This window comes from Tinamus guttatus, unplaced genomic scaffold (genome assembly GCF_059628265.1).
Source record: "Tinamus guttatus ecotype Peru unplaced genomic scaffold, ASM5962826v1 Tinamus_guttatus_pri_ptg000089l, whole genome shotgun sequence".
NCBI lineage: Eukaryota > Metazoa > Chordata > Aves > Tinamiformes > Tinamidae > Tinamus > Tinamus guttatus.
This window is the reverse complement of record NW_028288623.1, coordinates 2,831,165-2,843,114: the sequence shown is the minus strand read 5'-3', so window position 1 is coordinate 2,843,114 and position 11,950 is coordinate 2,831,165. Positions and strand designations below refer to the sequence as shown.

The 11,950-nt window shown below is 39.0% G+C and overlaps 1 protein-coding gene across 1 annotated transcript; it reads right to left on the bottom strand.

Moving 5' to 3' along the window:
- Window positions 1-9,206: 9,206 nt before the first annotated feature.
- Window positions 9,207-11,918, bottom strand: OIP5 (Opa interacting protein 5). The gene is made up of 5 exons (XM_088520426.1): window positions 11,657-11,918; window positions 11,523-11,589; window positions 10,643-10,765; window positions 10,065-10,146; window positions 9,207-9,515 (listed from the first exon to the last, which is right to left on the bottom strand). Exons 1-5 carry the CDS (start codon window positions 11,913-11,915, stop codon window positions 9,357-9,359), a joined length of 690 nt encoding a protein of 229 aa, XP_088376552.1. The 5' UTR covers window positions 11,916-11,918; the 3' UTR covers window positions 9,207-9,356.
- Between the last annotated feature and the right edge of the window lie 32 nt (window positions 11,919-11,950).

Genomic DNA, 11,950 nt, shown 5'->3' with positions numbered 1-11,950 from the left:
TCCCTGATGATGTGACAATGTTAGTTTTAAAATTTAATTTCAGAACATAACATTTTTAGCAGGGCTAAACATCTGTGACTTTCACAGAAATAATACTCCAGTAGTGCATGCCCTAGAGACCCCTCCTGCCATATCTTTCCAGCCAGCTCCTGTGTTAGGAAGTGCTGCCTCAGCATTCTTTCTTCTTCTTGCTCCACTTTGTTTCTCTGTGTTGGTTGGAAATCTTCCCCGTGAAAGATTAAAAAAATAAGGGGCATGTGCAATAGATCATATATATATACATATATATATTTTAATACTTGTGGACAAAATAATGTTACAAGTTGTTTGAAAACAACAAAATCACCAATGTCTTCCATTTTGAGATGTGTATAGTTCCATAAGCATTAGTGCTTTGTAGCAAACTGTAGTGCCATGTTAGGATCAGTGCATGAGCCTAGTAGTATTTTTACAATTTCAGAGTGACAAATTTATTAATAAACAGTGATAATGTAATTAACAATAGAAAGGATACAGTAAAAAATATCACAAACATGGTCTAAATATGCAGTATCCTCCCTTTGGCAGTGGTAATACATTCTATTTCTAAAGATGGTATTCACTTAATGGGCTTCTTAGAATCATAGTTGACTTTTTGTTTTTAGTAAATTTGTCCAACTGCAATAGTAAACTATTTTACATCCAGACTTCTCATCTCTTTTTTTTTTTTTAAGTCTTTAGTGAAAGTGATTCCATCAGCAGCATTTTCAGTTTTATTATTACTCATCCTATGATATACTGAGAAATATGAATATGCTAAAGAGCTAGTGTGCGTTTTGTACACATCTCCACTACTTCAAGATTATCATTTACAAACCCTGTTAATTAAGTCAGAACAAAATTTCAGATCTAACTATGTAATTGTTATAATAGGTTAAATGTTAGTGTCATCATCTTGCAAATTGTTGCAGAATGTTATCTGCTATTTTTGGTAGAAATCCATTATCCATTATTGCAGGAGTTGGGAACTATTTTTTCTGAAATCCTGTTGAATCTCTTAACACTTTTGGTGGATCCTGTGTTTACATGCATTTTAACATGGGAGAATATAATAAGATCAAGGGCTGTTAAAAGTCAATGTTGCAGAGTGTAGCTGTTCAGTAGGCTATATCTAGCCTATGTATCATAGATTTCCCCACCCCTGTATTATTGAGAACTCAACTTGTATTTTGGATAATTTTCAGTATTGCTTTTCATCTCTAATCTCTATTTTAATAGTTTTTCTCTCCCTCTGCTTTTTTAGTAGGAAAGTTTAGACCATGGGAAGTCCAAATGATTTAGCACTCAATGGGCAGCCTGGACTGGTCAAATAAGAGACTGTTAGGATCCCTAAGATTTGCAGTGCTCTGTGAATGGCATCTCTTGATTTTCTAGGAAAAAGAGAGTGTTTTGTTTGGTGACAGTGCGTCTTTTCAGCCATTTCTCTCTTTTATAAGACCAAAAATCTTTGTCAGCTTAGAGAGGATACTGCATCTTTTTTTCCAGAGACCTGCCTGTAAATGGCCATTAGGGGGAGGGAGGGAATGAGTAGCTTGGTTTTGTAATTTTAATATAAGTATAAACTAATTACGCAGCATATACTTGGGTGCAAAACCGTTCATACTTGCAGAGTTAATGTATGTAACAATGGAAAACTTACGCATTTACTCCGTCTCCAGAAAATTGGAAAGGTCGGCCATTTACAGTAGAGTTCTGGGGACCTGTCATTGGAGTTAGATTCAGTTCTGAACAAAAGTAGCCGTGTAGCTGTACCATTGAAAAAAGTAGCTTAGTGCTTGGGAGAATCAATTGAAAAATACCTCTGAAACTGGAATGCAAAATAGCACAGTATGTAGGGGGAAGAATCCCTGATGCAAACAAAGCCATAAGATGATTTAATAAGAAAAAATAGAACTTTAGTAGCAATAACTGTTTTGCATGTGATAGTAAATAACTTGCATTAGCAAGATTGTACAGTAGAATAAGTGGGTAATAACCAAATAAGTTTGTGGTGTTCTGTGCTGCAGGGAGTTGCACAATGTCTCTTCTGAAGAAGATGGGTGAGTTCCTCTTAGTGTCCTTCTCGTTGGAGGGAACTTGGCACTTGAATACTTTCTTAATGAACCTGGTATGAAAAACACAGATTATTTTTGTCATGTGTCTGAATCAATGTGTGCTGGGGAATGGCTGGCAATTCTATTGGAAAGTATGAGTGAAGTTACCCTTTTTTTTTTTTTTTTTGTAGTCTAGTACTTGCTCTGTTTCTCTTAGGTAAAACTGAACCCTTCCAAGTACTAAACTGTGAAGAGAACCTGGTTCCGTTTCTAGAAGGCATTTTATTGCAGAAAGTGCTTTTTGCTTTCTTTGTTTTTTTTTTTTTTAAATGTATATAGGAGAATACTTGACACACTAAACATTTGTATTTCCCAAATGGATTTGTAGGATACAAAAATACTACTTTACAGAAAATATAATTTTAGACTTGTTAAACACCCTGTTTTAGACCAAATTAGCTGTTAGCTAATATGTAATATGCATGTGAAAAGCTAATTGATCTGGAAAATTGTAATTGTCTTATATTTCAGCTATTGGATTATTGATAAAACTGGAAGCTGACCAGAGGGAACCTTTATTTGCTTATTATATAGTATTAGGTAAATTATAAATTGATTCTGGTCAGTGGTTGTCAAATACACTTGCATAATAATGAAAATGAGGTCGTGTTCACACTTCAGAAGTATAAATTTTGTGACTGAATAGAATTCCTCAGGGGTCTATTTATTTAGAGAAGGGGGTAAATAAGTAAGACTGCAGTAGCCAGGCAAAGCCATTCATGCATTCATCCCAGTTCAGATTTTATAATGATCTGTACTCCAAGGCCTGCTGAAATAGAAATTGCTCTTCGCAGCAGCAACAGAAATCCCACTACCTTACAGCTACTGAATTATTGTGTGACTTGGCTCCCAAGGCCCTTGATTTCTGTGCTTTTTAAAACTAAGCAGAAGTGGCAGATGCTACCATGGTTCATCGTGTGGTATCAAACATGTAGTGCCCGCTAAAGTCTTACTTCCTTTTGCAGTGCTAAACTTAGATGATGCACGTATACACCGTTTCCTTACCCAGCAGAGCTGCTGCAGAAGGTCTGGTCAGTAGTTATGTTGAGAATTTGCAACTTCTTCTGAAGATAATTGTTAATTCAGGGCTTGAAAAAAAATGATCTTGCAAAGACTCCTAAATATTGTGAGAAGAAATTGTATCAGGCTCCAGGACACTTTATACAAGGAGTGCATTGACGAGCTTGCAGTGTATTTCTGGGCAGAGAAGAATTCGGAAGAGCAGAACAAAGTTTGATGAACGACAAATCTTTGAAATTTCTGCTTCCCCACTTCTCTAAGAAACTATCTGGCCTTCCTTCGGAACGTAATAATCCCCCTTGCTGTTCAGGCACAGAACTCATTAGGGCAGTTGAAGTAAGGTATCTTTAGATTTCTTCTAGTGAATAATCCAGCATATTGCCCCTGCAGCACTTCGACTAGCACACAAATGCCAGCAATGGAACCAGGGTGTCTCATTGATTAGTGCAGATCAGTTTGCTCTGCACTTTCTACTGAGCAAGAGTTTTAGAGAAAGAATGCGTTTCTGTCACTGAGCCTATGTACCAGGTTATAATACAGATTCTCTACGATTTTACAACATCTACTATTAAAGATAAAAGGTAACTATCTAGTGTGTAAATCCTGGTTGCTTTTCTTCTTCCCTTCCAAATGAACAGGTTTGCAAGTTTAATAAGAAGGCAACTTTGTGATATCTTAGAAGGAAGAACTGGTGGAGAACCGAAGGAAAGTAGCACAAGCCCACAAACCAAATCTTAGAGCTAGTATTCTAATTATGCATGATGCAAAATGTCTAGTGTAATGTAGTTATTACCAGTAAATTGAGATATGCATTTATACATAATGAAGCAATAGGAATTAATATACCAATAGCTTGAACTTCCTGCTTTGATTCTCGAATTTTGTTTTTAGAGAACGTACTGCCCCTGTAGAGGAGGGGGCAGAATGTACAGATAGGGACGGAAGCATGGCACCAAAACAGCAAGTCGGGAACCAGCATCGGCAGAACTCGCCTTTATAACCTCTCGGCTGGTTCACGTTAGTGCCCTGGGCATGTACAAAGCAGGGCGTTAACTAGGCATGTTTAGGGGCAAGATGGGGTGTCTCACCTGCTGCAGCTGTAGCAAGGAAAAGGGTGCAGAGTTTCTCACAAGGTGCAGGGGGGAAAAAAAAAAAACACAGTAACAGACTCAAATTAAGTGGTTATTTGCCAGATGTAGGTAAAAGGCTTGGGTGTGGTAAAAGAAATTATTTGGAGAAGACTGAAATCAATAAGCACAGTACATATATTTCAGGTGTTGAATAGCTTTTTAATAGACAGTATTTTCAGGTAACTCTAGCCACACAGGCAGCTGTACTGAAGCATACTGGTATCAGCCAGCAATAATGGCATCTGCAGGAATGAACCTGAAAATGCTGGTTGTCTTGTACACTTTTAAGTTCTTTGACAAAGAGATTTTTAAAAACAGAAAATGAGATTTGATCACTGGAGGTCTTTATCTTTGCAACACAGGTTGCAATATAGGGTTTTTTCTTTATTTCACTTATTAAATAAAAGGGAAATTGGGTGCCATCTTTCTGTAAACTTTCAGTGTATACTCAGTATTATTTCCCAAGTCTTTTAGTGGGTGATGCAGTGAATTTCAGCTAGCAGTATGCAAAATATCGTAGAACCTGTGGCATAGCCTGTCTTTTGCTAATGCTTTTCCTAGTCTGAAGTGTTCAGACAAGTAGAATAGTAGTTTGGCCACTGCAGATTCCATACTTAAGCTTAGCTTAGTTTTATAGGTGGGTTTAACTTGTGCAAATACTCTTCTGTGTATTTGAGGCTCAGCCTTCTTAAGTAGAGTGAGATCTTGGGAGAAGAAATTGTGCGTCAAGTTAACTCCCATTCACACATTTTAGCCACCATCTACAAAACACCATGATTTGGATTTAGAACAGGGCCCGTGTTTTCCTCATGAATGCTCTTCCTACCGATACACAAAAATTGCCAAATGAAAATAGGAATATGAAAAGATAACTGCTTTGTAGTATTAGAAACTAGATTAAATGAATGCTTTGAGACAACTTCAAGCAAAAAGGGAAACTGTAAAACAAGTTTAGCCTAGTGGTTAACCATGGCCATCTAAAATCTAGCTGATATTCTATAGAATGCTTCACATGGTCTTACACCTCAAAAAAATACATATTCTTTCACGTGAAATGTAGTTGTTTCCATTCTTAATGCTTATCCCCTTCAGTACAAAATCAGGGGAAAAGAGGTACTTTAGGACAACAGTGAAGCTCTCCTTTTCAAAAGTAGGATAGAGCAGCAGAGAACTATTAGAAGTAGCAGCTTTTTAAACAGTTGTGTTAATACTTAAAAACAGGTTAGAGAATGCTTCTTATAGGGGGCTTCTGAGGGCATGCTCACATGAATGAGTGGAGGAAATTACTGGTATCACTATGAACTGTGTATTGCCATTGCACACATATTTTACATGGTAACAGTAAAAGAATATCTCCCCGTGAATTCTGAAGTTTTTCCAAAAGGCAGCTTGCTTTTATATCTATGCATCTTTGGGGAATTTCAAGACAAGATTTTATTCTTTTGACAATGTAAAGAGGAACTGTTTAAAAATGAGCTTGGAAACTCTGCACCTGTATACAATTTTTTTTTTAAGCAATAAAGCAGCACAGGCTGAGAATGCACTAAAAACTTGATGTGTCATTTGTTCAAAAGAAAAATTAACCAAGTTGCTACACACTGCATCTTTATGGAGATAGTGACTGCTTCTAAGACACATAGCCACTTTCTGTAACTTTGTCAAACTTTAGCAATTTGGACTAATGAACCCTGCTTTCAGTCCAGCTGTTCCAGGAAACTTCAGGCAGAAGACTTCTTTTGACTTCTTGGAGGCAGCTAAGGAAGATTGTCACTTTAATCATATTAAGATGGTCAATGTACCAAATAAAAGGTTTAAGGATTCTTTTAGATGGTAGTAGAAAACTTCTGTATATATAAAAGCTTGACTAAACAGTAGTAAGTTCCTGGGAAATAAAAAACACTTCACATGTTATTTATTGTTTTGTCAGTTGTATTTCCCCAGAATTCGCCCTGCCTAGAGCCGAGAACAACTTGCCCCGCAGTTGCTGCCAAGAAGAGTTTTCAGGATTGCTGTAACGCAGCAGCAGTGTCTTGGTCACCTCGTGGGTGTTGAGGGGGCTGTGCCTTCCACCCCTGCTGCTCTGCATTGGTCCCCTCCCGCTGGCCCGTGAAGGACATGCAGCAGAACTGTTGCTTCAAGAACCCGCTCCCTTTTGTCTTTAGGGATAGTTCCAGAGAAGTCAGCTGCAGGTTTGCAAACATGAGAATAAAAAACAGCTGTGGCCTGACCTCAAGACTTGCTTTTTAAGCAGCTGGCATTCATGTAAGTAGAATCTGTCCTTCCTGAGTCAAATTGGTTCGGCTGCATTAGAAAGTAAGAACACCTTTCTCATACTGCCTAACTAGAAATTAGGTTCCACTGTGAAAATAAATATTCACTGACCAATTGTAATTTAAGAGAAATATAAATATGGGCCAGATGTGGATCTGAAACCAAATCTGTAGCAGGAAAAGATCAGGCACCATGTAATTCAAAATGCACCCTTAATGTGGTAGCTCAGTAAATGTTTACCTCACACTATTGAGAATAGAATTGCATTTACTTTACATTTCATAAATTAAGGTGGTTTGTTTGTTAAACAAGAATTCAGTTTCAGCATTGTTCTGCTGTTAGTGCCCACAGGAACATCAGGCCGGTGCTGAGGAAATGCAGTTTGACAAATAGACAGAGAAGACTCAACAGATGTCAGGTATTTCCAGTTTCAGAGGTTAGTGAAATGTACTTTAACATGAGAAAGTTTGTCAGTTGCTATTTAAGAAGCACATATTAAATGCTTAAAATCATGCCAAGCAAGTCAGGTATTAATGCAAGGAATGATCATTAATGTTAGTGTCTCATAAGCCACCAATATCTGCATCTACAATGTAAATTGATGGGTTTATGCTGCAAACATCTTATAGTCTAAGTAAAAGAAATCAACTCAAGACTCATAGGGTAGTATATGTAATCTGTATAATAGATATTTCTGTTTTTTTAAATTAAGAAAAGTTTCTTATTTACGATAGTAAAGGTAAAAATCACAACAAATAACTGACAGCTTTTTCCACTTAAGGACACTTAACTAAATTCAGTTCAGTATGATTCCTGCATCTATAATATTAAACATGAAGCAAGACACTTCACCACTACTTACCTTACAGAGAGTAGATGTATATAGTAAAAACCAAAGCCAATGCAGGAATCAGAATGTAAGGGCAAAAGTAAATAGCTCCATTATCAATTATATTTTTTAGAATGATGCAGCAAAAGGGCTGTCTCTTAAAAAGTAAGATAAAAGTGAGATAATACAGCTGAAAATGTTCACCTGAGATGGGGAATGTACGAAATGAGTTTTGTCACAAGACTCCGGTTAAATACCAGTGGGCCCTTAAACATAGTGCAGAAGTCACTGCACAACATATCTTTATTAAAAAAATAATAATAATAACCCTTGTTCTCAACAAGGAAGTAATCAAATACAGCAATTCCAGCCTTACATGAATATACACTGGCAACTCTAAAAAGAACAGTTCCTTGGATAAGGGTGCTCGAGCTCTTTTGAGAGAGGATAACATTTATCATTACAGAGAATGAAATGTCTCACAGGAGTGTAATGTTTATTTCAAGTAGTTACTTTTGCTATCTTCAATTTAGCTGTTATTGAAAAGCACTGCATTTCTGCACTCAAAAACCTAAAACTAGCAATAACAGTCATTCAGGTAGCATATAGTACTTTAATTTAACTGAAGGAGCCTTGCTCCTCTTCCAGTAGGATAGCTGTTGATATTCTGTGTCATATTTCAACCAGAACAAACAGGAACTGTTAACCAAAAGCAGCACGCTGTACATAAATAGTAGGATAAGTACCAGCTGCTCACTTAAACCCCTGGGGTGCCCTGCAGTGAGTTTCATCACCTCCCCTAAGAATTATTTTACAAATAGATCAAAACAACCAAACGTTGATACAGGGAGTACAGTCTGCCATTTCTACATGGAAACGAAAGTAGGGGAGGGCAAATCACATCACCAGAATTAAGTCAATGAAGAAAATGTATGCCTCTGGCCTATTACAAGCAATACAAACTTTAAGGCAGTGGGAAGGAGGGAAAAAGATCCCTTAATCTTTCATCTCACAGGAATTAAGCACTAAAATATTTGGTCCCAATAGCAAGTAGCATTCTTTCCACCAGATGAGCTTCTAAATGTCTGGAGGGGACCAGAACCTATGCAAAACTAACAGAAATGCTCATGAGCAGCCTTCTGCTATTTTGACATCTTGACTGGCCAAAGACAGCAGCTGGACCAGCACAATTTCAGCAGAGCTACATGTTCACGACTGAGCAGAGGAGAAGGGAGGAGAAAAGAGCTTTCCTTAAATTTAATGGCTTCAACCTGAGAGAGATGGGCTCAAATCTGTTAGAGGCAGCTGCCCATAGTCTGAGGCTGCCAGAGCAGAAAGCAAGCCAGTGCAGCACAGCTGTGGAGCTTGGTAGGCACCTGTAGTGTGAGACTTAGTGCTCCAGGCAGCAATGTGCCTCCTGCAGCTGCACATCTGCATGCAGCCAGCTCCATACACCACAGAAGGTGTTTGAAACAACTATCAGGACACTGTTTAGCAGTGCTACCCATACCTGATGCAGCTAACAGCCACTTCACCAACAGCTAGCTTCTATAAACGTGGTATCTATGCGAAAAGACCAAAATTATAGACCTCTGTAAGACTTAATTTATAATGGTTCCTCTTGGTTATCACCTTATTGATATGTTTTATACAGTTCCCAAAACTCCTGAGTTGAACTTTTCAAAAGCAGCTTTTCCCTGAAGTTGTTAGGGAGAACCACAGCAGTACTACTGTTGCCTCAGAGAGTAGTGTGCTGTATAAGTAACCTATTTGTTTTTCACAGCACGGTTTCAGGATGTTAAGATTTTCACGTGTTCCCCCTAGGCTGCAGAGAAGCACTTCAGCGTAAGTTCCTTCTATCTACAGATAAGTGACAGATTAAGACGCTGACCTTTTCTGATGCATTATTTCATCATAATGAGCAAACCCTGCAAAAATGCAGAAACCACTCCAGTAGGTCTTTAAAATGGCAAATTATTTGTTGTTCTTGACTTCTGCATATCCTGGCGTGAGGCCACCTGCATCTGATGCAGCGCTTTGCTTTTCTGCCACATTATTCTTTCGGTTCAGTTCCTCCAGCTTCTTCGTCAGCAATTCCAGGCGCGTGTGGACCATCAGAAACTTTTCTTTTAGCTAGGAAAGAGGAAAAAAACCCAGGAAAACAGAAGAAAAAAAAAAAAAGAAAAATGTTGTTGTACCATTAGATTCTTGAAAGATGTACACTCCGCCTTCAGCAGCTAGACACAGCTGACTTTGAAGATGGAAAATGATATTGGGCTCTATTTTATCATTAGTATCTAATATGGTATTTCTATACTGCATACCGTTTAGCATAGCCAAAATTAGCACCCAGACTGGAGGCCTGTGTTACATGAGATCAACATGTATCAGCACAACCCCTTTTGCAGATGCATGGAAATTTTTCACTTAAGTAAGCAGCTAGACCACATACTTTTTTTTTTCCAATTTAACGCATTACAAGTTTGGAAAGTTGGAGGATTTTTTTTATTTTTTATAAGATCTGGACAGACTGTTTCATCTTTGTTTAAAAGTACACCTAAAAATAGTCATCTGCCATATTATGTTTTGCTTAGGATGGAATATGTGCTTTGAGAGGAGTGTAAAAGAAGAGAGTGGAAAAACAGGTGGCATACACATACAAAGTCATGTAGAAAACCTTACTTTTTTGAGTTCTTCCTGTAGGCCCAAAGCAGGAAATTTTACTTTAGAGGCTTCTATTACCATTTTATTTTTTAAGAGGTAACTGAAAGACAAGCAAGGAAAGGGGAAATACAAGAAAGGAACACTTCTTAAATTATATGGTTGCATCCATTGTTTAAACAGATTATTTAACGTGATTTTAAAGCAAGTCCTAGAAGTGTTGTCAAAAGTGGTCACATACGAAAATATTTAAGACAACAATAGTTTTACTTTAAAAACTTAAGATCTGTCATCATCATCTGAATGTAATTTATAGTTTCTTTTATCAAATCTTCAGTCTAGCATGGAACATTACTCAAGTGGATCTGGAGGGGAAGTAGATTTCAAACTGCAAACAATAAAATGAAATTCTTGAAGTTACAGCAGGACACATTAAAAGTGTAAGGCAAATCAAATGGAATTGTGCCAATGTGAGCAATTTTAATAGAAAGAACATTAAAACGCGTGCACCAACGCACTCAGTCAAAGGTAAAACACCTCTGTTTTAATTGTTTGCAAACTCCTGTGAAGTCATTTACGTAATAGAAGAGCACACTCACCAAAGGATGCTGTCCTTGAAGAAACAGAAGAAGCCTCGCAGATAAGCCAGATCACTGAAAGCGGAATACAGAACGAAGCCCACACTCAAGCCACATGAGCGGCAGGATAACTTGTTGAAAGTGCTGACAGGAGAAAGGGAAAACAATACGTTTAATTGAAAGCTTTTAAAACCATAGCTACTGCTAGTTAATCAGGACATCAGATCAGTTTTACCAGAACAGCAAACAAAACATATAATTTTACTTTTCTTTGTATATAAACAACCATAGAGAGAAAGGGCACGTGAGAAGTTGGGAATGTTGTGTAAGAAGCAATTTCTGTAATAACTGAAATTGCTATCAGGGAAGAACATACAAGGCTCATCATCACCACGGAATTTAAGCTATACTAGTCAGATATGACTTAACCAGTAAAAAAGTACAATATGTCTGTGCCCAAGCCACTGCATGTATAGGTAGATGAAAAAAAGGTCTCATGCAGAGAAAAAAAATGTAAATCTTTATTTTAAATAAATTCTAACCCTTGTGGGTTGTGAAATTACTTTCTAAACAACATTCAAACACAACACTTATTCTGCTGTTTCTCAACAAATTTGCAAACAGGTAGCTTTTACTTCAAACTTTGTAAGCAATATCTTACTTTTTTCTCCTCAAAATAGCCCAGATTTACCAAAGTTATCTCTGACTCATTGGCTAACGAGCGGGACAGCAGAAGTTACTCACTTTCAGCTTATAAAAGCACACACTTTACAGCATGTCTGCTTTACGAGGCAGGAGCGGAAGACAAGGCGTTTAAAGGAGTTAAGAAAAGCCCAGTTTTCCCGCCTTGCTCGGGGGCTCCCCTCTCCAAACCACGGCAAACGCTGGCCAAGTCACGCACCAGCCGAGCAGGGCTCCCTCGAGGCCGATCTCCTGCGACTCCTCGCACGCCACGTCCCGGGTGACTCCTGCGGAGAGAGAGGGCGTCACTGCCGCCGCGGGCGCCCCGCGCGGCCCCGGCGCGGCGGCACTCACGGAGGCAGGCGAGGAGGCCGAGGCGCCGCTCCTCCTGCGCGCACAGGTGCAGCGAGTCGCCCAGCACGGCGCGGCAGTCGCGGCACTGGAACACGATGCACTCCTCCGGCCGCGGGCCCCGCCGCCGCGCCTGAGCCACGGCAGGAGAAGGAGGACGGGGGGAAAGAGGTGGCGGCGGCGGCAATGGGCGCTCCACGGTGACGACGCCGTTGAGCTGCAAGTCCCGGAAGAGCTCCTGCAAGCGCCGCCGCACGGCCATATTCTCCCGCCTAACTTTCGAGAGCGGCACCCGCC